The 27,693-nt window shown below is 45.5% G+C and overlaps 1 protein-coding gene across 1 annotated transcript in view; it reads left to right on the top strand.

Moving 5' to 3' along the window:
- Nucleotides 1-27,693, top strand: part of LOC130569018 (uncharacterized) — a 99,149-nt gene that overhangs the window by 58,674 nt on the left and 12,782 nt on the right. Inside the window, exons 25-30 of the mRNA XM_057358349.1 lie at nt 1,077-1,325; nt 4,057-4,251; nt 6,845-7,023; nt 7,929-8,115; nt 14,935-15,077; nt 27,037-27,221. Coding sequence (XP_057214332.1) covers nt 1,077-1,325; nt 4,057-4,251; nt 6,845-7,023; nt 7,929-8,115; nt 14,935-15,077; nt 27,037-27,221 — 1,138 coding nt within the window. The remainder of the gene's footprint in view (nt 1-1,076; nt 1,326-4,056; nt 4,252-6,844; nt 7,024-7,928; nt 8,116-14,934; nt 15,078-27,036; nt 27,222-27,693) is intronic.

Below are 27,693 nucleotides of genomic sequence, written 5' to 3'. Positions count from 1 at the left end.
GAGACAAGGAGAGTGGACCCAAATGCAGACAGCGGTTAAGGGGTTAACATGACATTTAATAACAAAGACAAAATACAAAACAAAGACCCACGTGGGGGTAAACAACAAAACAGAGGAACAAGAACAAGACTAACTAAACTGACAAGACTAAACTAATAACACATCACATAGGGACACAATAAACTAGACTAACTAACATGACCAGAACTCACCCACACGACACAGTGCAACATAACAGTACAATGATCCGACACCAGACAGAGAACACAGGGGCATTAAATAGAGGGACAAATCAAAGGGGAACAGGTGTGGGGCATGAACTAATAAACAACCAATAACGAGAGATACAAAAGGGCGGGAACACAGACAAGGACCGGAGAGAGTATCGAAGGCCGACAGGGTCAAAATGACTCTCTCCACACATAACAAGGGATCCTGCCGTGATTCTACCACAAGATCAAGAAAGACATGACACGACGAGGCAGAATCACGACACCAATTAATAATCTTTAGTAAAACCACAGCAACTAAACATACCATAGTTTCATTATACTAGCTATAGTTTATGTTTGTAGTTAAATTATGGTAATACAAATGGTAATAAATCCAACAAACACATGGCTTCTACACTTTACTGTTTACAAGAACCTTACTACTTACTGGTAAATTGCTGCTAAAACTGGTAAAGGGAATATACAAAATATATTGGCTTTTCCCAAATTTGTGAATGTAGCTTGAAACGGATAGCCTGAAGCGCTTCTCCTTTTTGATTGTCAATGTATGACATAGTGTTTGGATAATTTGACTCACGTCGTTGGCTGTAACCCTATGTGCATTTTGAAGCGACCTACTGAAAAAACGCCATTGTTTCCTATGGACGCTACGTGTGCCAGATGTAACAGAGCTGGCTGAGATTTTAGCTGACATACTTCATAGCTCTGTGTGCATATACCCCATTAAAGATCCTGAATGACCCTTCTAATAAAATCCCCTTGAATTTAAGTATTTGCATTTGTATGTTTTTTGACATAATGAATGAATGCTGCAGATACATAATGGTATGATTCTCTTAACAGAGGGCAGAGTTGAATTCAAACAGCCGTCTCAGCTAGCCATGTGTCACGATCGCTTGATTCAGGATGTCATTGGAGGAGAGGATCTGTGTAGATCACTGAGTCTCTCATACCTGCATCCTGCACTACAGTCAAGTCTTTCAGGCTCTCTCCTCACTGCGCTGGGCGTCCATCACCTCAGAACCACAGAAATCATAACAGTCACCTGCGCAATGGCCAAAGATCTAGTACAACATGGTCATCTTAAATCAGGTACAGAGTAGACTACATTTCTTTTGCACTGTATTGAATTGGTTGTTGAAATAAAATGCGGTATGATGTGCCAGTTGGAGTACTACACTCATATTTGTAGCTAAGAGCTTTATCAGAACTATACGATTTGATACAGATGGGAGAATGGGAATTAAGTTGTTAAAGGGATAGTTGACCCAGAAATTAAAATGTTGTCATCGTTTAATCACCCTCTTGTAATTTCAAACCAGTATGACGTTTTCTTTTGCAGAGCACAAATGAAGATATTTTGAAGAATGTTGGTAACCGAACAATGGCGGTAGCCATTCACTTCTATTATGGACACAAAACCAATGTAAGTTAATGGGTACCTCTATGGTTCGGTTACCAACATTCTTCAAATGATCATCTTTTGTGTTCTGCGAAAGAAAGTTATACAGGTTTTGAAATGACAAGAGGGTGAGCAAATGATTACAGAATTTTTCCCCTTTAAGTTAACTGGCACCGTCCCGTACACGGGACAGCTGATTTACTTCAAGATTTGGCATGTGAATTCTTAACTTATTGTGACAAACCTTATATCGTTGGAAAGGTCTACGTCTCTAGAATACATATTTCATCACCATTTTATAGAATAATGTGTGTAGGAAGAGTAATTGATTAATAAATTACGAGAGTGTGCATAAAAAAAATATCGTGCTTACTGTCACTGTCCCGCCAGGGGGACACCTTGATTTTCTCCAATATTTTGCAAGTAAACTCTTATCTTGTCATGATAACTATATATCGTTGGAAAGGTCTAAGACTCTAGAATATATATTTCATCACTGTTTTATAGAATAATTTATGTACGAAAAGTAGTTCATTCATAAATGACAAGAGTGTACATCAAAAAAATAATATTCAGGAGGCCTACTTCAATATTTTGGATGTGAATTCGTATCTTATCATGACAAACATTATATCTTTGGAATGGTCTGAGACTCCAGAATACATATTTCATCACTGTTTCATAGAATCATTTATGTAGAAAGAGTAATTCATTCATAAATGACAAAAGTATGCATCAAAAAATGAATATCCAGGAGGCCAACTTCAATATTTTGCATGTAAATTATTATCTTATAATGACAAACATTATATCTTTGGAAAGGTCTAAGACTCTAGAATACATATTTCATCAGTATTTTATAGAATAATTTATGTAGGAAGAGTAATTTATTCATATATCACAAGACTGCATCAAAAAAATGGATATCCTGGAGGCCAACTTCAATATTTTGCATGTGAATTCTTATCTTATCATGACAAACATTATATCTTTGGAAAGGTATAAGACTCTAGAATACATATTTCATCAATGTGTTTTAGAATTATTTATGTACGAAGAGTAATTTGTTCATAAATTATGAGAGCCCATAAATTATATTGTGCTTACAGTCACTGTCCCGCTAGCGGGACACCTACATTTACTTCAATATTTTGCATGTACATTCTTATCTTATCATGACAAACATTATATCTTTGGAAAGGACTAAGACTCTAGAATACATATTTCATCACTGTTTTATAGAATAATTTATGTAGCAATACTCATTTATTCAAAAATGAAAAGACTGCATCAAAAAATGGATATCCAGGAAGCCAACTTCAATATTTTGCATGTGAATTCTTATCTTACCATGACAAACATTATATCTTTGGAAAGGTGTAAGACTCTAGAATACATATTTCATCAAAGTTTTTAGAATTATTAATGTACGAAGAGTTATTTGTCCATAAATTACGAGTGTGCATGAAAAAAAATTATACTGTATTGTGCTTACTGCCACTGTCCCGCCAGCAGGACACCTACATTTACTTCATTATTTTGCATGTAAATTCTTATCTTATCATGACAAACATTATATCTTTGGAAAGGTCTAAGACTCTAGAATACATATTTGATCAGTGTTTTACAAAATCAGTTAAGTAGGAAGAGTAATTCATTCATAAATAAGAATTGATTCATAAATTAGTGTGCATCAAAAATATAGTTTCATATGTATATTTGTGTATAATATGTGTTTTTGTTTTCATTTTGTTCACAAGTCGCTGTCCATTTGTATTTTTTCATTGTGTCTGTTTATTGAAAAATATAAAAAGTGAAAAAAATATATATATATTTTTATGACGTCAAACCAAGCATTGGCAAACCTAGGTGGCCCCTTAGTGGTTTTTAGTGGTAGAGCAGCAAAAAGACCCACAAAATGGTCAGTTTTTATTATAACAAGATCAAACTTGACACAAATCTTGGTGAGACTTGGGACTATAACATATTTCATTTTTTGGCTGATACAAAAAATGTTGATGTATTTTTTTTATAAAAGAAAAACATAACATTTTTATATATTCTCATAGCAACCAACTTAAACTAAAATAACTTTTTTTTGTGATTTTTCTTTTGAAATAAAATCTGCAATTTGTTTTCTTTCAAATGAGACCAACCTTAGGTCTGTACTCCAAAAAATTCATGAGTTACAAGCATTTTTGTTGCAACACTGCATTTTCGTGTGTAGGCTCAAAAAGGGCGGTGCCACTTAAGAGGTTTGCTTATTGCCTTGTTTACTGCCTATGTTTACTGAATGTTATCCTGTAGTGCCAGAATGCAACTGTTCTAAACCAAATCCCGTATTTCTAAATTAAAAATAGATCTAAATCTAATCACCTGTTGTTTCTTAATCGCTCATTATATACTCTATTCTCTTTTCAGAAGAAGACCTGAAGAAGCTTGCCAAACTGTTAGTGTGTAACTTCCGTGCATTGGATATGGAGTATGGCAATATGGACACCCTTCTCCAGTCTCTCAAAGATGTTCCCATGATCCCTCTGGCCAACGGGACTGTGGTTTCTTTAAGTTCGGAGGGAGTTTTTTTCCCTCTCAGTGATGTGACGCAAGCTCAAACAGGTAATTCATTAATGCAACTCACCCTCATGAATAGTCAGAATTTTCTCACATGGGTTACAGGCCTCACGTGCAGACTTCTGTAGACCTGTCTGAAAAATGAATGCTCTCCATCTCCTTATTACTGAATCATCAATGTTGTGACTCACACAAGAGAGTCAGTGATTGTGTCACTGAAGTACAAAAGAGAGAACAAGGTTTTATCAAACGGCAACCTTCGAGTCGCTCTCGTGAAACCAACACAGAAGTGACTTAAACTGAAATCATTGACTGGCCACTAGAGACATGCTCCAAAACAGAGCAGAATCTCATTGACCCCCATGTTAAAATGGGCAACTTTACAGCAGAAAAAAACATGTTTACAGCCTGGTACAAACAATTATTTTGGTCTATATAGCTCATTTTGCCCTTCATGATAACTGTGAGGGGGTGAGGTTTTTTTATAACTCCTGTGTTTAAATCAGTGCTCGAATTGAGTCAAGTCTTATGGCGGGTCTCCATCATAAGATTTTTTTTTTTGGTGGGGGTTAGTCTCGCAATATACAATTTATACAAAATACACAATATATTTGATCATAATATGCATAATTATATACTATTTTACATAAAAGAACGGGCTTCTTTTACTGTATTTTGGATCAAATCAATGCAGGCTTGGTGAACAGAAAGGACTTTTGAACAGCAGTGTACGTCCAACAGAATAATTCTAGCATTATTTACCAATGTCGTATTTACTATTTTCCCTAAAAATAACTGGATGATTGACACTTTGTGATAATAATGTTTGTTTTAAAAGACTTGTTTAAATGCAAGAAACTAGTTTATTAGATATTAAAAATATAAATTGTGACAAGACCGGCTGTCAGTCTGTGTGTTAGTGTTGTGGGAATTTTTCAACGATTTCAGTGCAGTTTACATAGTTACGTCCAGTAGGTGGCGGCAAGGGACTGTTATGAGTCAGTCAGCAGACTATTCAACCATTTCAGTCAAAAAGTTTTATTCAGCTTTATTCGGCTTTATTCAGGAACTAACTATGGCTATCAATATGTCTTTCAAGAGAATCCCGCATTAATATGCCGATGTAATTCACGAAACTTTGCAGCGTGTATGTGGCCGTTGGTTTTCGCAGCATGAAAAACAAGTTTTATACAATTCTGAATAGATTATATATAGCACAGAAACCGCACAACTAGCACTGCCTTTATAATGACTAAAAAGCTGTCACTTATCTTCATTGAGATCTCTAGCACCCCAGAACCAGGCCTAATAATAATTTACGCAAGGAATACAAAAGCCTCGACATGGAGTTGATAAATATAGTGGAAAGATATATAGAGAGAGAAAATTACCCCTCGAAAAAGTAGAAGCTTCCTCTTCTCGACTGCGAGTGGAGGTTTATTGTTCTCCATTTTTTAGCTGAAGTTAGCTTCACCGGAGCGACGCCGATCAAGCATTCATGTCAATGATGTCCTGCGCTTAGCGGTCTTTAGACGTGGGGCGGGGCGTTTAAAATTGCAAGAGACATGACAACTAGCCCATAAACAAACTTAATATAAATTATTGTAAATAATGAATTCACGAAATTTACCATATCCATTGCATGAATTTAATCACATTTGTCATTATCATTTTTACTCAAATAAAAATATCTGAGGGACCCCCCTAAGTGTATTTTTTACTTCTTATGGGGGGTCCCTAATGCCTTATGAGGGGTCCCGGATTCCCCCCAGCCCCCTTCAATTCGAGCACTGGTTTAAATTATATTATGCCTTAAAATTCTGCATTATTAAGGGCGTGGCCACTTGAGTAACAGGTGGTTTCACCAACCAGGCATCTCAGCTCACCCACGTCCCACCTTTTTGCCCGTTTTCGATTATACTGGACTTATGCCCTGCCAAGTTTGCAACGGCCGGCTCCACCCACTTTAGGCTTAAAAAATGCTCTTCACAAACCTACGGCTGACATCATGGACACTATGTCCATGTTTTTATACAGTCTATGGGTTTTATGAATGAAACCCAGATGACAGATGAGAAATCTTAACTTTGGAATAATCCTTCAGACCGACCTGAAGCTTTATTCTAACCTTATATAAAGATTTGATTTTCTTGTGCTGCTGTCAGAAAAGTCGTAACGGATTTGTTCTTTGTAGCCAAAGTGGTGACACTCTGAATTCTAGTTGAATGAAAAAGGCAAGGCTTACTCTCTGTGTCAGATATAATCAGCTAAAAGCAGGGAAGTGATGAATTAAAGGGATACCCAAAAATGAAAATTCTGTCGTCATTTACTCACTCTTAAATTGTTCCAAACCTATATACAAACTCTCGCCCATTTACTGCCATAGTAGGGAAAATAAATACTATGGGAGTCAATGGGGGTGAGATTTGACAATCTTCCAGATATCTTCCTATGTGTTCAGCAGAACAAAGAAATTTATACAGGTTTGGAACAATCTGAGGGTGAGTAAATGATGACAGAATTTTCATTTTTGGGTGAAGTACCCCTTTAAACATCAGGATTTTAGCTTGAACAGTCTCAGCTGGCATCACTCATTTACTGGTGCACTACGGTTTCCTGTGTTTATTTGACCTTGTAGATTTGAAGGCTCTGTACCAGGATTTGAGTATTGTGGAGCCTCAGCTGCTGGTGTGTCTGGATGAACTGGGAAACTCGCAGGTGCGGGAGCTGCTCCGAAGACTCAACGTCCATGAACTTGAGCCCCAGGAGGTTCTACACAAGCATATCTTCCCTGTGCTTAGGAGCAAGTCCTGGGAGGTTAGACCCTCTATTAAATCTTCTGTTTGACCTTTGTCCAAAGCTTAGTCGAGGAAGACCCTTTTTGGAGTAACCCGTGCACACGCACGTGTAGGCCTACCGTACTTTTAAGTGGCTTAACCAAACACTTTACATATTGAAACATAAAAATTACATGAAAATGACAATTATCCAACTAAATTCACTAGTCTTACTAAATGAGCAAAGCTCATCCACATCCTGCGTTCTCTTGTGGTTTACTGAGCTTTGAATGATTCACTGATCTTTTATATTCTCTTGTGACTGAAAAGTTTCAACTTTGGAGTCGCTCTGATTGGCTTATAACGAAACAGTGCCTCCTTTGCGGCCTAATGCCGCTACTGCAGTTACAAATGACAGTCTGTTGACAGAATACACGCAGTGCGCCTGAGGCGGCACAAAATTTGACGGAGGCAGCCGACTCCAATTTTTCTATGCAGGAAAAACCCTGAGGACTTAGTTCTCCCAAAAATTAACATTTCTTCATCATTTACTCACCCTCATGTCATTGCAAGCCTGTATGACTTCTGCAGAACACAAAAGAAGATATTTTGAAGAATGTTTGTAACCAAACAACATTGTTCCCCATTGACCACTGAGACATTATTCATAATATCTTCTTTTGTGTTTCACAGAAGTCATATACAAGTATGAGTAACATGAGGGTGAATCAGTGATAACAGAATGTTAAAGTTTTGGATCATTCTTGTAGCTTTGTCCTCATTTTGATGTTACTTCAAGTGAAATGCAGCCTAGATGGAATAAGAGTTTTTTTTAGATGAACGTGTGACCATTCGGGGTCATGCACCAAGCGTGTGTAATGCATTATGCGCTGTCATCTATTATACATTTGTCTGGCATACTTATTTAATCCTCTCTCGCTCTAGAAAAGGCCCAAGGACATTATCGTCAGCTACCTGGTTTTTATCAAACTACACTCTCAGGATCAGGATTACAGGACCCTCAGCACAGCCATCCCTGTGTTGACCAACAGGGGCTTCCTCTGCCCCTCCGAGAGCAAGATCCAGTTTTCTAAAGAATATGGAAACATTGACCTTCCCAACAAGCTCCCTGGTAAACCTATTACCACTCATATCAAATACAGAAGCAATACGGTCGACAAGTCCAAATCTTATTGGTTCTTGCATGCCTTATGACAACATTTTTTGTACTACTATTGCATAACTACAAAATTGCAAAACAATATAATCAATGACATAACATATTTCATTTTTACATTTGGCAGATGCTTTCTATCCAAAATGACTTACATTGCATTATATTATACATTTGTTTCTGAGTATGAGCAATCCCTCGATTTGAACCCATGATGACCATGGCGTTGCTAGCGCCATGCTCTAACCACTGAGCTACAAGAAAGCTTTTAGGGTTGGGATTCGAAAATCAATTCCAATTCGGAATCGGAATCGAAAGGTTAGGAATCGGATCGGAATCAAAAAGAATAGGAATCGGATACTTGCAATTAAATTTCAATTCCTCTTATTAATTCCTGTGTGCATATTTTAAGAAATGTGTGATCTGCTGATATCGCAATAAAAGACCTCATGAAAATGAATCATATTTTGCTATAGTAAGCATAGTTTAACTAAAGTATTTGCAGTAACACACAGGAACCACAAATTTGTAATAAATCAGACAAAACATGGTTGCTATGTGTATATATACACAAAACAGTGCTTTTGGCAAACCAGTCAATAAGCAGGCTAAATAACCATACAGATATCTAAATGTTTTACTTCAACTGTGGAATCGAAACTGGCAATCGATAAGCAGAATCGGAATCGATCAAATTAAAATGATACCCGACCCTATTCATTGTACAGCCAACTAGGTAGTCCCACCCCAAATTCATGCAATTGGTTAAGAAATTGTCTGGCCTGTAAATACAAAAATGTATAACAATGTATGCATCAAGTTATTGTTTGTTATTCAAGATATGGATGTTCCCTTTCTGTCGGTCTCTCAACATTGTATCGAACCGACAGATGGGGTTCGTCCCTGAGAACCAATCGCTTCCGACTACTTAGAAAACGCCAATGACAATTGGCGAATGAAATTTGCATGCCAGACTCCGCCCCCGGAAATCCAGGTATAAAAGGGAGACGGCGTGCTTCATTCATTCACCTTATTGTTCTTCGGAGCCTTCGCTGATGAAAATCAACTCTTGCTACTTAGCAAAAATCTCTACATTGCCGGTTCTACGACGTGGTGCAGCGGACTGTCCCTTCCTGCAGCGACTTCTCCTGGGCGTCTCGGCGGTTCCAGAGGTGTTCGAGCAGCAGACGGTGCCTCACCGTCTAAAAGAGCAAATTTCTCCAGCGTGGCATGTCCCGCTGTTCTCGTGGGTGCGGTGTCCTCATCGAGGAGGGGGACAGTCACGATGTCTGTCTCAAGTGTTTGGGTGTCCAGCACGCTGAGGCAGCCTTCGTGGACTCATCTTGCCCGCACTGCGGGCAGATGGTCATGGAGACCATCTTGGCCTACGCTGCTGCGGGCCAAGCTGCCTCCTCTCTCCACGCCATGGCCATCCTGCAGGTCCACCAGGCCAAGGCGTTGAAAGAGATCCACGAGGGTAAGACCGACCCAGGGTTAACGCAGGAACTCCGCACCGCCACCGAACTCACTCTACGGGCGACCAAGGTGACCGCGCGGGCCCTGGGTCGGGCGATGTCCACTATGGTGGTCCAGGAGAGGCACCTCTGGCTTAATCTTGTGCAGATGAGCGACGCCGAGAAAGTCCGCTTTCTCGACGCGCCCATTGCGCAGGGTGGGCTGTTTGGTGACTCTGTCGAGGACTTCGCTCAGCAGTTCTCGACAGTGAAGAAGCAGACGGAGGCGATCAGCCATATCCTACCCCGCCGGGACTCTGCCGCCCACAGGCCTTCGAGATCCCGTGCGGCCTCTGCTCCCCAGCAGCCCCGGCCCTCTTCGAAGCCAGCTCCGGTCCCGGCGCTCCCTACCCAGGCGGGGTACAAGAGGACATCGAAGGGGAGACCACCACCCCATCAGCAACCTTCGAGGAAGAAGCGACCCTGACGTGAAGTCCCCAGGGAGGTTGACACCATCGGGCCCGATCCCAGCCATACCATCGCTGGACGGTCGATCCGTCCACCCTACGGGGGTCTAGCACCCACTTTTTCACTAAAAGAGTTTCCAATCTCCCTGGGTGTTTTTCACAGCCGCTCTCACCCTCTGTCAGAAGGTGTGCGGCCACTCGACGTTGCGTTGGCGAGGCGCAACATCGAATGTACATTGCAGCCCTCAGCACTCTCAAATCGACGGTGCGTGGAGCTGCATCGCCAGGCAGGCAAACCAGCAGAGCCAGTCTTCTTCCCGGGGGCCTGCCCCCGGCAAGAGACCCGCACTGCCAGCCATCGAACCACCCCCCGGGGGGTAGATGAAGCAGATCGTACCCTTAGTCCCCCTGTCGCGGTCCCTGGGAGCTTGGCTCGAGCTTCCCACACCGTCACGGTGGCTGAAGAGAACGATCCGTCTCGGCTACGCGATCCAATTCGCCAGATCCCGCCCAAGTTTTGGGGCATCCTAACCACCTCTGTCAGAGGCCGGGATGCTCCCGTACTACGGGGCGAGGTCGCCACCATTCTGGCGAAGGGTGCGATCGTGTCCGTCCCCTTAGCCGAGATGTCCAAGGGGTTTTACAGCCCCTACTTCATCGTCCCCCAAAAAGGCGGGGGACTGCGCCCCATCCTAGATCTGCGTACCCTGAACAGGCACCTGCACAAGCTGCCGTTCAGGATGCTCACGCAGAAGCGCATCCTAACGTCTGTCAGATGTCAGGATTGGTTCATGGCAATCGACCTAAAGGACGCTTACTTTCATGTCTCGATTCTCCCTCGTCATCGCCCGTTCCTACAGTTCGCTTTTGAGGGTCAGGCATATCAGTACAGAGTCCTCCCCTTCGGTCTGTCTCTGTCCCCACGAGTCTTCACAAAGATCGTGGAAGCCGCCCTCTCTCCCTGAGGTGTGCGGGTACTCAACTATCTCGACGACTGGCTTAACTTGGCACACTCGCGAGATCTGTTGTGTACACACAGGGACCTGGCGCTCCGGCACCTAGATCGACTGGGGCTACAGGTCAACTGAGAGAAGAGCAAGCTCTCCCCTGTGCAGAGCATCCTCTATCTTGGTATGGAACTCAACTCTGTCACCATGACAGCGCGACTGTCCTCAGCACGCGCCCAGTCGGTGTTGAACTGCCTGGAACATTTCAAGCAGTCAGCGGTTCCCCTGAAACTATTTCAGAGGCTCCTGGGACACATGGAATCCTCGGCGACGGTGATACCCCTCGGGTTGATGCACATGAGACCGCTCCAACACTGGCTTCATAGTCGAGTTCCCTGGAGAGCGTGGCACACCGGCAGCAGGCGGATGGTGATTACGCCTCTCTGCCGACGCACCCTAACCCCTTGGTCTTCAATGACCTTCCTTCGGACAGGGGTTCCCCTGGGGCAGGTGACGAGGCATGTCGTGGTGACAACGGACGCCTCCCTGCAGGGTTGGGGTGCAGTGTGCAACGGGCACGCAGTGTCGGGGCTTTGGACGGGACCCCGCCTGCGCTGGCATATAAATTGCCTAGAGTTGTGGACAGTGCTACTCGCACTGAAGAGGCTACAACCTCTCATGCAGGGCAAGCATGTGCTGGTCCGGTCGGACAGCACTACGGCAGTAGCGAATATCAATCGTCAGGGTGGCGTTCGCTCACTGCAATTAACACGACTCGCCCGACGCCTCCTCCGGTGGAGTCAGCAGGTGACCCGCTCCCTGCGTGCCACGTATATCCCAGGCGACCTGAACCAGACAGCCGATGCGCTCTCTCGTCAGTCGATGCCGCGCGGATAGTGGCGACTCCACCCCCGCGCAGTCCAGCTCATTTGGGTGCAGTTCGGCCAGGCCCAGGTAGACCTGTTCGCCTCCCTCGAAACCACCCATTGCCCACTTTGGTACTCCCCGTCCGAGGCCCCCCTCGGCACGGATGCTCTAGCACACAGCTGGCCGTGGGACAAGTGGAAGTACGCCTTCCCCCCAGTGAGCCTCATTGCACAGACCCTGTGCAAGGTCAGGGAAGAGGAGCATCAAGTGTTACTCGTTGCGCCACACTGGCCCAACCGGACTTGGTTCTCAGAGCTAATGCTCTTGACGACAGCTCCCCCCTGGCCGATTCCCCTGACGAAGGACCTGCTTTCCCAGGGGAAGGGCACGTTATGGCATCCCAGGCCAGACCTCTGGAACCTCCATGTCTGGCCCCTGGACGGGACGAGGAGATCCTGAGTGGTCGCAGACATCTGCAGAGCTGCGGGTTGGGCTACACCCAACACCTTCGCGAGGTTCTACAACCTCCGTGTAGAGCCGGTGTCAGCCCGCGTCCTGCATGGCAACATGTAGGACCGGCAACCGGTAGGGTGTACGCCTATATTGGTTCCTATAGTGGGTCAGCATACCGATTCAGCCTCCCTTCTTTCCCCACTGGGCGAAGAACAGGCACTCCATCCATCACTAAGCAAGCACCTTCTGCCCCTTAGGCCGGGTGTCTCTGGAGTTATTCGCAACATAGCTCTAACCGGACCTAGTGCTACCAGACGTTGCAACCCCCCAGTAGGGTGGTTCCGTCTGATGTGTCCTCATGCTGGTTCCCACCTTGGTAACCCATGACCCCCCTAGGTGGACCTCCACCTCGCGGTTTACTTCTTCAGTCCCCACTTTCTTCCCTTGAGTTCTCCCACATCGGTGAGACCATGTTGGTATCTCCACTAACTCCTCCCTGTGGTAGGAAGTGGTCTCTGTAGCGCATCCCCCACTTGAGGAAGTAGCGCTTACCCAGTGGCCTTACGGTTCCGGGCGGCTTCTCGCTGTTAGAGAAACAAGGCCACCGCCTGTGAGGCCGACAGGGCACAGTGTTATGGCGTTTTCCATAGGAACCCCATCTGTCGGTTCGACACAATGTCGAGAGACCGACAGAAAGGGAACGTCTCGGTTACGGATGTGACCTCAGTTCCCTGATGGAGGGAACGAGACGTTGTGTCCTCCTTGCCACAACACGTGCTGTCCACTGCAGCAGTCGTGAGAGGTCTCAGGCTCCTCAGAACAAAGGTGAATGAATAAAGCACGCCGTCTCCCTTTTATACCCGGATTTCCGAGGGCGGAGTCCGGCATGCAAATTTCATTCTTCAATTGTCATTGGCCTTTTCTAAGTAGTCGAAAGCGATTGGTTCTCAGGGACGAACCCCATCTGTCGGTTCGACACAACGTCTCGTTCCCTCCATCAGAGAACTGAGGTTACATCCGTAACCGAGAAGTTTTTCATCCATATATTCTTTTTAGTACATTAAAAAAGCATATCTTTTCATAAATGTGATGTAACAGAGCTAAATCAAAAATATGAATGTATAAATGTACAAAAAAAATGAATTAATATGGGACCCTGGACCACAAAACCCGTCATAAGGGTCAGTGTTTTTAAATTGAGATTTATATATCATCTGAAAGCTGAATAAATTATTAAGCTTTCCATTGATGTATGGTTTGTTAGGATAATATTTGGCCGAGATACAACTATTTGAATATCTGGAATCTAAGGGTGCAAAATATTGAGAAAATCGCCTTTAAAGTTGTCCATCAGAGGCGCTGTAGCAGGCCTTTGATAAGAAGAAACAGGTTTGTTTTAACACTCTCTATCTATTGGCTTACAGCTGTAATGACGTTGTGGAGAGTAGATTAAATTCTAAGCTTTACATAGATACTAAACTTGAGTGAGTACTTCCCAAAGAGCGGGTAGCACCGAGCGATGTTTGTTGGCGTGTTTCCAGCCATTTCTGTTCGCAATTTAATTTTTATATATTCAGTAGTAAATTTACAAAATATCTTCATGGAACATGATCTTTACTTAATATCCTAATGATTTTGGGCATAAAATAAAAAAATTGTTGGCTATTGCTACAAATATACCCGTGCGACTGGTTTTGTGGTCCAGGGTCACATATGTTGTCTGTGGTGCTTGTAATTGGGATAAAGTAAACGTCTGTATTTTACATAAGTTTTTATGACTGTATTGATTTTAAAATCGAATAATATGTTTTGGGTCTACTAGGCCTGCGAACATTGGCTGAGCAACAACATAACACCACACAAGGGTAAATGACAATGATCAATCTGAGTTAGGCTTATTTGTCATTTACCTGGAATAGGAGAAATTATTCTAGAATAAAAATAATTAGTTTCTCAATAAACTATCAACATATAAAATATCAACATTTGTAATTTAAATTAAAAAAAAGATTTGCCCTTGGAATCTTTAATCAAAAACGTTAACCTCCTCCCTCCCCTCGAAACGACCTCTCTTCACTTCTGGTCATGAAGATTGACGCGAGGGCGGGGCTGCAATGACTGATAGATTGCAATCTGGATTACAAATCTGACTCCATTTTGTTGGCAAAACCCAACTTTTAACGATCCAATCAGTACTCGATAAACGAAATCAAGTCGCCCCCTACATGTTTTTCTCATGTAGAAAAGTGTTTCACTCGGATATACGTCATGATATGGAAGAAAAAAACAATTGCTACTTTTGTTTCATGCCGACTTTAAAGCTTTTAGGGTGTGTTCAAGTTTGCAATAGAAAGACAATGGAAAAAGTTCAAGTTTATGCTTGTCCCAAGTAATTTAATTTCCCCATAATGCAACAGCAGAACTAGATGGCTTTTGTAGAGACTTAGGAAAGCACAAAATGGGGAACACTGGGACTTAAACAACAGGATGGATTGAACATGGAATGCAAACCCTGGCCCAGCATTCCAGTATCCACAGAACCGAAGTTTGGTGCCGTTTCGGACTCAAACAATTATTTTCCTTCCCCAGGTCTGGACTGGGTCTTACTGCACCCCTGCTATCTGTGGGCATACAGAGATGTGGACGGGTGGAGAGAGCTCTTCAGCAATCTGGGAGTGAGAGACCTTCTTATCTTCAGGAAGGAGAAGAGGACCTTCAAGATTTCTGAACTGGTAAGATGGTTTGACTTGAGACTATCCTTGCATTAGAGTAACAGAATTCACCAGAAGCCTCATGACTTGCAGTGCATGCAGGAGGATTACTCTGTGTCTGTGTATGTCACATACAGTAGACTGAAAAATCCTGTGTGTCATCGGGAGCCAAACGAATGAAACATGTCAGTGTTTGCTTTTGTTATGTGCAACATTGTTGCCAGAACGTTTGGGTCAGAGGGGAGGGGTAGATAGTATTGCATAACACACACATCCATTTCTGAATGCTTTAAAGTTCATATGAAGAACAATTAAAGGGGACATTTCATGAAAATCTGACTTTTTTAATGTTTAAGTGCTGTAATGTCTGTAGTGTCTGGTGCATCTACCAACTCAGAAAACGTGAAAAATGACAATCCAGTAACTTTGTTTACGTGAGCCTATCTCTGCAAGCCTGTGAGAAAACGAGCCGTTCGGATTTCGCTCGCTTTCTGACATAGGTAGTTGTTCTTATTATAATATTACCGCCCCTTTATCTGAGCGTGTCCACCCATGGCGCTGCCGCCATTTTTGTTTTCGCAAGCGACATATGTGAATTAGTTCCGACACCATGGCAAAAGTAAGCAAAGCATGCTAAGTGTTGTGTTGTTGGCTGCACAGAGCAACACAGAACACTGTTCCCAGCCTGACAGGAGAGCAATGGATTTATTTTGTTTTCAATGTAAATCCACCAGACAGAACGAGGCAAAGCTGCAAATAAAGACATTGTAAGTACCGTTATTTTTTAAGTAAGACATCAGGGACCTGTGGCAACTTAAAAGTAAGTAAAACGTCATTGTGAAACGTTTGTCCGTTCACGCAAAGAAAGCAATGTGTGTGGCTTGTAAACACGCAACGGGATTGTCCTGTGTAACGTTACTTTCACTTAGAGAAAACGCGATGCGTTTGTCTTGAGTATCTTCACTTATAGAAAGCAGTATGTATGGTTTGTAAACACGCGACCGGTTTGTCATGTGTAATTTCGCATGTAGATAAAATGACGCCTTTGTTAGGAGTCTGTTCGCTTTTAGAAAACAATGTGTTTGGTGTTTAAAGACGGAAACAGCATTTCTCATTCACTTTATGTGACCGTTCTTTTGTCGATGGAAGCACAGGCTCACAGCCCTGGCTGAGTTTTCTGTGAAAAGGGGGCGGAGACTAGTAGCTTATTTGCACTTAAAGAGATGCACACCAAAACAGCGCGTTTCTCCTCACATGCAAAACTGGGCTATTAGGGCATGGTATAATAAAAGATCTGCGGTGTATTTTGAGGTGAAACTTAACAGACACATTCGGTGGACCCCTAAGATTTATATTACATTTGTGTAAAAGTAGAAAGAAACCTCTACTTTAAACAAAACAAAACATGATCTTGACACCGGAACACTGATGACATCAGAGGCACCCTCTTTTTCAACCAATAGCAAAGTTCTCTATTTAATAAGCCATTTAATAAAGTAAAAGTGTCAAATCTCCATTTTTACAACATCCAGTTAGCTGCAAAGTTTCTCCGTATCTTGTATTTAAACATCCACCTGTGTCATTTACTGTATGGCATCATCTCTCATAATTTTAGTGTTTAAAACTGTAGGATGTTCAGTTTCCTTCAAAATGAGATCAGCCAATGCATTCCAGATGCAAGTTATGTAAAGGGAAACCGAGAAAACACTGACCAAATTGAATGTAAACGTAAAGTGTCAGACAGTAGCCCTGCCCTAACTGTTCAGCATAACACACATCCATTTCTGAATGCTTTAAAGTTCATGTGAAGAACAATACTGAAAAATCTACAGCTCACGTTTTTCTAGCCAAACCAATTTGTTATTGTACGAACATGTCTGTTTAATTTGTTCTCTGTTTTTAGGCATTGGGCAGATATAATAAAGCCAATCAGCCTTTTGATAATATGCTGTTTTCAACTCGTCGCTGTCGGGCGGAATCCTTGTATCTCCAAAACCATTATTTTTCAGGAAGTTAAAAAAACTACATATATTTTAGAGTTATTAAACATTGTATCGTTAAAGTTGGTATTATACCTTATATTGCTATCATATACAGTACTGTTGTGTACCAACATTAACACAACATTTCCCCAAAACCATGTTTACTCGGAGATACAAGGTTTATAACTTGGGAGCAGGGAGATACGAGATTACGCTGTCATTGATAAGAATGGTACGGGCACAGACGTCGTTGCTGCCAGCAGCGTTGAGCCTTTTGACAAGAGACGAGGTTTAAAAACTAATGGAAGCTAATGATTGTGGTTACATACATCTTCCTAAACTCTATTTTAAACGTTAGAGCTATGAGTGATGCAATACCAAAATAAAACGTTGAACAGGCTGTCTAATATAGGCGGAAATTAATCTGCACGCAAATAAAGTCGGCGGTCGCGTTGAGCCTCTTGACAAGAGAAAAGGCTTCAGTTGTTAACCAAAGCTAACGACTGTGGTTACATACATCTTCCTAAACTCTATTTTAAAGGTTTAAGAACTATAAGTGATGTAATAAAAAAAACGATGAGCTGACTAGGCTGTCTAATAGGCGGAAATTAGCCGAATCTGCTTGCAAACTTACTTTCGTGGCTCACAGACTTCCTTCTGCATCGAAGCATTACAGCTATCGATTTTTAACAAAACAGACCTACTCAAATGTATCTAACCTAACTATTTTCACTCGTTATTGTCTAAAAAACGTTCAATCAGGAGACATAATGCCGAGAAGCTCCCGCGGAGTGAAGAAGAGGTGGAGTTACGAGACTTCTCAGACAGCTGAAGTGTCCAATGGAGTTAAGAGATTTGCTCTCAAGCTATTTTCAACACTTTAGATTGGTTAATAATTTGTAAAAATAACAGACCCACATGGGGACTGACCAATAGCATCGATTTGTGAAAAAATATGAAATTGACCAAATTTGGACATAGGAGGTTTCCGCCCGACAGCGACGAACTGGTATTTGCTATGATATAGTTTAGTTTTTAAACAGAAATGTTTCACTCAAATAACGTTAGTTGCCGTAACTGTGGTTCTATGACTAAGTGGAAGACCGCCAGAGGCAGTGCTGTAAGCACTAGTGGAAAACCCCTCACGCTCGCGAGCTTGACCGAGAGTCGAATAACAAAGTTGTCACCTCGTGACTTATGACGTGTCCTGAGCTATAATAAACCCGCAACACGTCATATCTGTCTCTAGATCATTCTCGCCATCCCGAGTGACCAGAGACTCTGGCGGTCTTCCAATTAGTCATAGAACCACAGTTCCCTTTCTGTCGGTCTCTCGACGTTGTGTCGAGCCGACAGATGGGGTTCGTCGTTGAGAACCAATCGCTTCCGACTTCTTTAGAAAAGGCCAATGAAATTGGCGAATGAAATTTGCATGCTGGACTCTGCCCCCGGATATCCGGGTATAAAAGGGAGACGGCGTGCTGCATTCATTCACCTTTTTTTCTTTGGAGCCTTCACACTGATCGACTTCGAGACTTCAAACTCTACGCCGAATTACTGCTGGAATCTTACGACGTGGTGCAGCGAACTGTCCCTTCCTGCAGCGACTTCCCCTGGGCATCTCGGCAGTTCCAGAAGTGTTTGAGTTTTTTTCTCTAAAAGAGCAAATTTCTCCAGCGTGGCATGTCCCACTGTTCTCGTGGGTGCAACACACTCATCGAGGAGGGGGACGGACACGATGTCTGCTTCCAGCACGCTGGTGCAGCCCTTGTGGATACGTCCTGCCCACACTGCGGGCGGTTGACGATTCAGACGTTGCGTCACGGGTGGCTGTGTTCCCACGGGACTCAGCCACCACCTCGTCTGCTTCCCGTTCCGTGACAGCAGTGGCCACGGCCCTGCCGTCCGCTACGGCGAGCAGCCAGGGTGATATGAGGATCACTGTGAGCGCTAATCCGTCAGCCACCTCCTCGGTCTTGGTCCTCAACCACGTATTCGGAAACGGTGCGTGATGATGAGATGTCCCTTGCAGCATAGGAGGGTGACTTACTGGCATCTGACTCCGACGATTCCTCAGAGCTTCCTCCCTCGGGGGGTCGAGCCCAGGAAGAAGCGGGCATCGAAATGTCACCCATGATTTCCCGGGCCACCGGCATTGCACCGCACTGCCTCTCCCAACGCTCGCGGCTGGATACATGGTACCTCGGGATTGAGCGCAGCTCCAAGCTCGCCCCCAGTGCCGTGTTTTCCCGGAAGTGCATGAGGAACTTAGTACGACCTGGAACGCCCCCTTTCGGCGAGTGCACGTCAAACTAGTTCCATCGACGTTTCTTCCCTTGATGGTGGGGCAGCTAGAAGATACATCGATGTCTCCCAGGGGCTCGACCTAGACTCCCCTCCAAAGCATGTAGGTTTTTTCGGCATCTTTGGTGTCAAGATCTTACTCTGCTGCGGGCCAAGCTGCCTCCTCTCTCCACGCTATGGCCATCCTGCAGGTCCATCAGGCCAAGGCGTTGAGAGAGCTCCACGAGGGTAAGACCGACCCAGCGCTTATGCAAGAACTCCGCGCCATCACCGACCTCGCTCTACGGGCGACCAAGGTGACCGCGCGGGCCCTGGGTCGGGCGATGTCCACACTTGTGGTCCAGGAGAGACACCTCTGGCTGAACCTTGCACAAATGAGTGATGCCGAGAAAGTCCGCTTTCTCGACACACCCATCTCGCAAGGGGGGGCTGTTCGGTAATTCTGTCGAGCAGCAGTTCTCGACAGCAAAGAAGCAGACAGGGTATCAAGCATATCCTCCCGTCGAGATCTCATGCACCATCTGCTTCCCAGCAGCCCTGGTCCACTTCGACGCCCTCCGGCTCCGGCGCCCCTACTCAGGCAGCCCCCCGGAAGAAGATGTCAAAGAAGAGACCACCACCCCATCAGCAGCCGCGGCGGAAGCCGAAGCAGCCCTCATGGGAAGGCCCCAGGGAGATCGAGAATACCAGCGGGCCCGACCCCAGCCATTCCATCGCTGGTTGGTCGATCCGGGACGGTTCCTGCCCCGTCCCAACAGCCCACTTTTAAGAGTTTCACAGCCGCTCTCACCCTCTACATGACGGTGTTCGGCAACTAAAATATCGAGGATAATCAGCAGCCCTCAGCACTCTCAATCGACGGTGCCGTGTGCTACATCATCGCCAGGCAGGTAAATCAGCAGAGCCGATCTCCTCTCCGGGGGCTTCCCCACGGCGAGGAATCCGCACTGCCAGCCATCGAACCACCCCCCGGGAGGTCGATGAAGCAGAACATAACCCTAGCCTCCCTGTCCCGGTCCCTGGGAGCCTGACAAGAGCTTCCCTAACCGTCACGGTGACTACAGGATACAATCCGTCTCGGCTACGCGACCCAACTCCCCAGACGCCCGCCCAAGTTTCGGGGCATCCTCTCAAACCTCAGAGGCAAGGATGCTCCCGTGCTTCGGGCCGAGGTCGCCACCCCTCTGGAGAGGAAGCGATCGTGCTCGTCCCTCTAGCCGAGATGTTCAACGGGTTACAGCCGGGTTTCATCATCCCCAAAAAAGCGGGGGTTGCTAGATCTGCGTACCCTGAAAAGGCACCTACTCAAGCTGCCGTTCAGGATGCTCACGCAGAAGCTCATCCTGGCATCTATCAGATGTCAAGATTGGTTCATGGCAATCGACCTGAAGGACGCTTACTTTCATGTCTCGATTCTCCCGCGTCATCGCCCGTTCCTACGGTTCGCTTTCGAGGGTCGAGCATATCAGTACAGAGTCCTCCCTTTCGGTCTGTCCCTGTCCCCACGAGTCTTCACGAAGATCGTGGAAGCCGCCCTCAGGGATAGAGGTGTGCGGGTACTAAACTATCTCAACGACTGGCTCATTTTGACACACTCGCGAGATCTGTTATGTACACACAGGGACCTAGTGCTTCGGCACCTAGATCGATTGGGACTACAGGTCAACTGAGAAAAGAGCAAGCTCTCCCTGTGCAGAGCATCCTCTTTCTTGGTATGGAACTCAACTCTGTCTCCATTACAGCGCAACTGACTACAGAGCGCGCTCAGTAAGTGTTGAACTGCCTGGAACATTTCAAGCAGTCAGCGGTCCCCCTGAAACAATTTCAGAGGCTCCTGGGCACATGGCATCCTCGGCGGGGGTGATACCCCTCGGGTTGATGCACATGAGACCGCTCCAACACTGGCTACAGAGTCCGAGTTCCCTGGAGAGCGTGGCACACCGGCAGCAGGCGTATGGTGATTACGACTCTCTGCCGACGCACCCTAACCCCTTGGTCTTCAGTGACCTTTCTACGGACGGGGGTCCCTCTCGGGCAGGTCACGAGGCGCGTCGTAGTGACGACAGGCGCCTCCCTGCAGGGTTGGGGTGCCGTGTGCAATAGGCACGCAGTGTCGGGGCGATGGACGGGCCCACCGCCTAATCGGGCATATCAACTGCCTAGAGTTGTTGGATGTGCTACCTGCACTGAAGGGCCTACAACCTCTCGTGCAGGACAAGCACGTGCTGGTCCGGGGTGGCGTTTGCTTACAACAGCTAACACGACTCGCCCGACGCCTCCTCCTGTGGAGTCCGCAGGTGATCAGATCCCTGCGAGCCACACATATCCCAGGCGACCTGAACCAGACAGCCGATGCACTCTCTCATCAGTTGACGCCTCGCGAAGAGTGGCGACTCCACCCCCGCGCAGTCCAGCTCATTTGGGTACAGTTCGGGCGGGCTCAGGAAGACCTGTTCGCCCCCCTGGACACCACCCATTGCCCGCTAGGTTACTCCCTGTCCGAGGCCCCCCTCTGCACGGATGCTCTAGCACACAGCTGGCCGTGGGACAAGCGGAAGTACGCCTTCCCCCCAGTGAGCCTCACTGCACAGACCCTGTGCAAGGTCAGGGAAGAGGAGCATCAAGTGTTACTAGTACTGTTACCATACTGGCCCAACTGGACTTGGTTCTCGGAGCTAATGCTCTTGACGACAGCTCCCCTTGGCCGATTCCCCTGACGAAGGACCTGCTTTCCCAGGGGAAGGGCACATTATGGCATCACAGGCCAGACCTCTGGAACCTCCATGTCTGGCCCTTGGACGGGACGAGGAGATCCTGAGTGGCCTACCCCCTGCGGCGGTTAAGACCATCACTCATGCTAGGGCCCTGGCCACTAGGCGGCTATACGCCTATAAGTGGTGCCTGTTCTCATCCTGGTGCTCTTCTCGAAGACCCGCGGAGTTGCTCGATCGGGAACGTGCTGTCCTTCCAGAGACTCGAGAGTAAGCTCTCCCCTTCCACACTGAAAGTGTATGTAGCCGCCATTGCCACTCATCACGACGCAGTTGCTGGTAAGTCTCTAGGACAGCACAACCTGATCATTTGGTTCCTAAGAGGAGTGGGAAGGCTACCGCCTCGCCCGCGCTCCGTACCCACTTGCGACCATGATGCGGTCCTGGCGGGCCTCGAGGCCCCCCTTTCGAGGCCCTCAGAGATGCCGCTCTTTCTCACCTCACGATGAAGACGGCTCTCCGGATGGCGCTCAAGAGGGTAGCGGACCTACAAGCATTCTACGTGTCCACAAATTGCCTAGAACTCGGGCCCGGTGATTCTCACGGTATCCTGAGACCCTGGCCCGGCTACGTGCCCAAAGTTCCCACCACTCCCCCTAGACACCAGGTGGTGAACTTACAGGCGCTCCCCACCCGGGAGGAAGACCCATCTCCATCCGTGTTGTGTCCAGTAAGCACATTGCGCCTCTACTTGGACCGCACAGAGAGCCGCAGGAGCTCTGAGCAGCTCTTTGTCTGTTTTGGAAATCAGCAGAAGGGGAGGGCTGTCTCAAACAGAGATTGACGCACTGGATCATGGACGCTGTCACTACGGCGTACCGGTCCTAAGATCACCTGTGCCCACTGGCACTGAGAGCTCACTCCATACGGAGTATAGCCTCCTCGTGGGCACTGGCTCAAGGAGCCTCTCTGGCAGACATCTGCAGAGCTGCGGGTTGGGCTGCGCCCAACACCTTCGCGAGGTTCTACAGCCTCCGCGTAAAACCGATATCAGCTCGAGTCTTGCAGGGCATCAGGTAAGACCGGCGGCCGGTAGGGCGTACGCCTGCGAAAGCACCTTCACCCCTCCTAGGTGGGTCAGCGTGCTATTTTTTGCCCCCTTTCTTCCCCCACTGGGTGAAGAACAGGCATTCCATCCATCACTAAGCAAGCGCCTCCTGCGGGCGGGCTGGGCAGAGCAGCCCTGCCCCTTAGGCCTGGTGCCAACTGAGTTATCCACAACATAGCTCTAACCGGACCTAGTGCTACCGGACGTTGTAACCCCCCAGCAGGGCGGTTCCGACTGATGTATCCTCATTATTGGTTCCCACCTTGGTAACCCATGACCTTCCCTAGGTGGACCTCCACCTTGCGGTTAACTTCTTCAAGCCACACATTTCTCTCGTGACTTCTCCCCTAAACGGCGAGACCATGTTGATATCTCCACTAAACAACTCCCTACGGTAGGAAGTGGTCTCTGTAGCGCGTCCCCCATTTGAGGAAGTAGCGCTTACACAGTGGCCTTACGTTACCGGGCGGCTTCTCGCTGTTAGAGAAACAAGGCCGCCGCCTGTGAGGGCCAAAGGCAGGGGCCTTCCCACCTTTCAATAAAAGCTCTTACAATTTTGCGGTAGCGCTCACGGCTGACACGCCCAGGCCAGTCACCGTCGCTTCGCTAGAGATTGTGACAGGGCACAGCGTTGTGGCGTTTTCCATAGGAACCCCATCTGTCGGCTCGACACAACGTCGAGAGACCGACAGAAAGGGAACATCTTGGTTACGGATGTAACCTCAGTTCCCTGATGGAGGGAACGAGACGTTGTGTCCTTTATGCCACAACACGTGCTGCCCGCTGCAGCAGTCGTGAGAGGTTCTCAGGCTCCTCAGAACTCGCGCTACAGAAAGAGAACAGAAAAATGCAGATAAAAGAAATCTAATTAAATGCTTTTATACGCTCAAAAACATATTTAAAATAACGTAATACAAACTCGCATTTTGTACTGTATGTAAACAAGCAGCAGTGCTGTGCACGCTGTGTCGCTATGAAAGCACATGTGGGCGCGAGCTGCGCACGGGACGCTCCATTCATCCTGTATATAACATGCAAGAAATCATATTAAACAATTTGCGCACGCGCGCATAACATCTAACGAATGTTTAAATAAATACTTTTAGCCAAACTAAATGTTGTGTTGTAACGTATTATGACTATCAATGAATACTTAACAAACGAATTAAATAAAACGAAAGTGAAACTAAACATTAACTCGGGTGCCAACCTAAACGAGATTTAGAGCTCGTCTTTTAGTACAAACTCTTTCTCAGCTTCACGTCAGCCCTCCGCTACCCCCGTATAATACGTCATCAACTAGAATTTATCGTTTATATCGCGGGAAGACTAATTCCTATCGTGTGGGGAATTTCTACCGGTATATAGCAAACGATATAATATCGCCCATCCCTACTCACCAAATTCCAAGACTCGAAAAAAAGAACTGTACTCGTAGTGAATTCACCCGCCAAAAAAAACACGTGCGCGCTCGTACGCCAAGGCAACCATGGCAAACGAGTGCGTATGAACACTAAGGCATTCAAACTTACAGGCAGCCAGAAGATTGAAGCCTTCACAACAAAGATGCCCCGAAGATGCCTCTGGTATATACACAATCTGTAGTCAGTGATGAAACAGCTTGAGTAAAAACCTGAAGAACTCTTCACCAGCAAGCTGCACAAAATATCGTCACACTCGAAAACAACAACAGTCAAGCGAGAATGAGAAAGAGACAGATATGACGTGTTGCGGGGTTATTATAGCTCAGGACACGTCATAAGTCACGAGGTGACAACCTTGTTATTCTACTCTCGGTCAAGCACGAGTGTGAGGTGTTTTCCACTAGTGTTTACAGCACTGCCTCTGGCGATCGGAACGAAGGAATAGAACCACTGTTATAATGTAGATGTTTGCATTGGAGTAAAATACATATTTAAATCCAAGAAAAATACAGGAAAATGAATCATGTTTTTAATAAGAAAAGACAACTTGGTATAAGTATAAATAATAAAACTGGTTTAGTATGCCGGCATTGACATAACCATGATTGTCGATATCAAGTTAATACTACTCATATGATATTGTGAATTATTCATCACCCTCGTTAAGAGTCACAATGCTTAGAAAGTGACTGCCTCTCGCCGCCTCAGTACACTCATATTTTGAGAGTGATTCGTTGATCAAAAAGATGAAAAGATAAAAGAAAAATGAAGTTGATTAATATTGGCATTACTCAAATAAAAAAATGTGATCTTATTTTTTAGCAAGAATGTATAGATCAGGAGTCTTCAACTAAAATTGCTTGAGGTCCAGTAAACGAACCCTCCTTACCAGCCGAGGTCCGGACAATTAAATACCTAAAAACATGAATTGATGTTTTTTGGCAGACCAAAGAAATATATATCTCTTTTCATATCTATACGACGGCATAACAATGTTTGACAACAATATAATGAAGGAAAATGTGCAAAATGCCCTAATCTCTAAACCTGCACTTGAACATACATTCATTTCAACATTAACAACACATTCATTTCATCATTAACAACTTTAAAAGAAAACTAAAGTGTTGTTTTCTGCTGAACTGAGATTAACAAATAGCAGCATTACGTTGTGACTGAACATCCTCTGAAAACATTTCAGTTCTTCTTGGGGCTGTTGCAGCTGAAAAGGGGGTTTGTTTTAGTTTCAGATGCAGCCTCCATGCACTCTTTTACTATTTCCCCATCAGTAAAGACCTTGTTATGTTTTCCTAAGATGCACTGTATTCTTAGTGAACATTCATATGCTCGTTGTTGGGCGGTAAGTGAGTGAGGGAGGACCCGTGTAGATCGCTCCTACTGGGCTTTGAGCTAATATATTTTCCGTGTCCTTACCTCAGACTACTGTGAGTAAGTTTCTTCAAAGTGTCTATGTCTAGTTTCATAATGCCGTTTAAGGTTTCCACTTTTGACAACCGCAACAGACTCCGAGCAATTGAGACAAGCCAGCCTCATACACATTGATGCAGGAAGAATAAATGCAAATCTCTCGACCCATTCTTCTCGGAAAACATGGTTTTCACATCAACTTTTCTAACTTTTGAGAAGGACATTGTTTTTTAATCACTGACAGCTACATCTGTCTGCGCTGTGTGCAGCGAGTCTGTCTCGGCTCTCTTCACTGCACAACGTCGATGTCTGAACATAGCAAAAGTGTGCATACAGTACTGTAATACAGTTCAAAGTAGGGAAGGAAGGAGGCGGGAACCGGCAAACATTCAAAAACTTTAATCAAAATAAACAAACAATAACACAGAAGTAAAAGGGCTGACAACCACCTCACGGTAGACTGCCGGCCACACAAACATAAATAAAACTTAACACATGTCCGGGCCCGGTCCTGTAGTCCTGTCGCTCATCCTCTTATGCTCCCGATCTCCTCCGTGAGACATGCAGGACCGGTGTGCGCACAGCTGATTCCCACTATCACTCACGCCACCGGCCCCGCCTCGTTGCCTCACGGCTCTCGTCCCGACGCCTTCCTCGTTACAAGTACGTTAACTGTCCGTGGCGCCGTAGGACCCAAACTGCTACTGAGCAGACCTTGATGTGCCTGCTATAAATTTGATTGCATTGGAAAATAGTGTTAGGCTTTCATTTATTTATTATATCAAAAGGCATTCGGACCGGAGTCCGCTAGTTGGTGACCCCTGGTATAGATTAATAAATTTGACTGACATCATATGCTTTTGATTGTGAAAAGTGATGTGTATGCCTGCTTCACTCAGATTATAATAGTTGTTGCTGGTTTTACATTCAGTCCAAACACTGTCATTTCCATCTATTCATTTCAGTGATCTACACCAGTCACGAGTCTAGAATAACTATATAATCTCTCTCTGTGTTTCTCAGGCATCCAGTTCATGGGCACTGGAGAGTAAAGTGTGGTCTAAGCCTGCAGATGGGGTGTATATCATCGAAGATCAGCACTGTGCAGAGTTTCATACCCTGCTTACTGCCGTCCACCTCTCAGCTCACACCAAACTACAGCAAAGACAAGCCCTTATAAAACTGCTGGATGAAAACTGGGATGCAGGGTAAAGACAACTTGATTCTTTTCTGATCTACTCCATTCATAAATATGTGGCTATGGAAACACAAGCGGAAATCGTCTTGGTTACGGATGTAACCTCGGTTCCCTGATGGAGGGAACGAGACGTTGTGTCGAACCGACAGAATGGGGTTTGTCTTGAGAACCTATCATCTTCTGAGTATTTAGAAAAGGTAAATGAAAATTGGCGAATGAAATTTGAAATCTGTGGCCTCTGCGGGCCGTACGGGAGCCTCTGACACCTGCAACATATCCTATTTCTCTCATAGGTGGCTATCGTACAGAGACCCCCGAACGGCCCCGGGGACTCCGAATGACCCCGATTCAAAATCTATAGCTCCTAGCGGCCCCCTCATTCGGTTCCCAGAGTTTGAAGTCGGTACGACCTCGTTATGTACTCTATCGACCCTGTTTGGGGAGGTTGTGGGCCGTTTATTTTTTGGGAATATTTTTTGTGA

Source organism: Triplophysa rosa, linkage group LG18 (genome assembly GCF_024868665.1).
Source record: "Triplophysa rosa linkage group LG18, Trosa_1v2, whole genome shotgun sequence".
In the NCBI taxonomy this organism is placed as follows: domain Eukaryota; kingdom Metazoa; phylum Chordata; class Actinopteri; order Cypriniformes; family Nemacheilidae; genus Triplophysa; species Triplophysa rosa.
The sequence above is the reverse complement of the archived record's forward strand: the minus strand, read 5'-3'. Positions and strand labels throughout refer to the sequence as shown.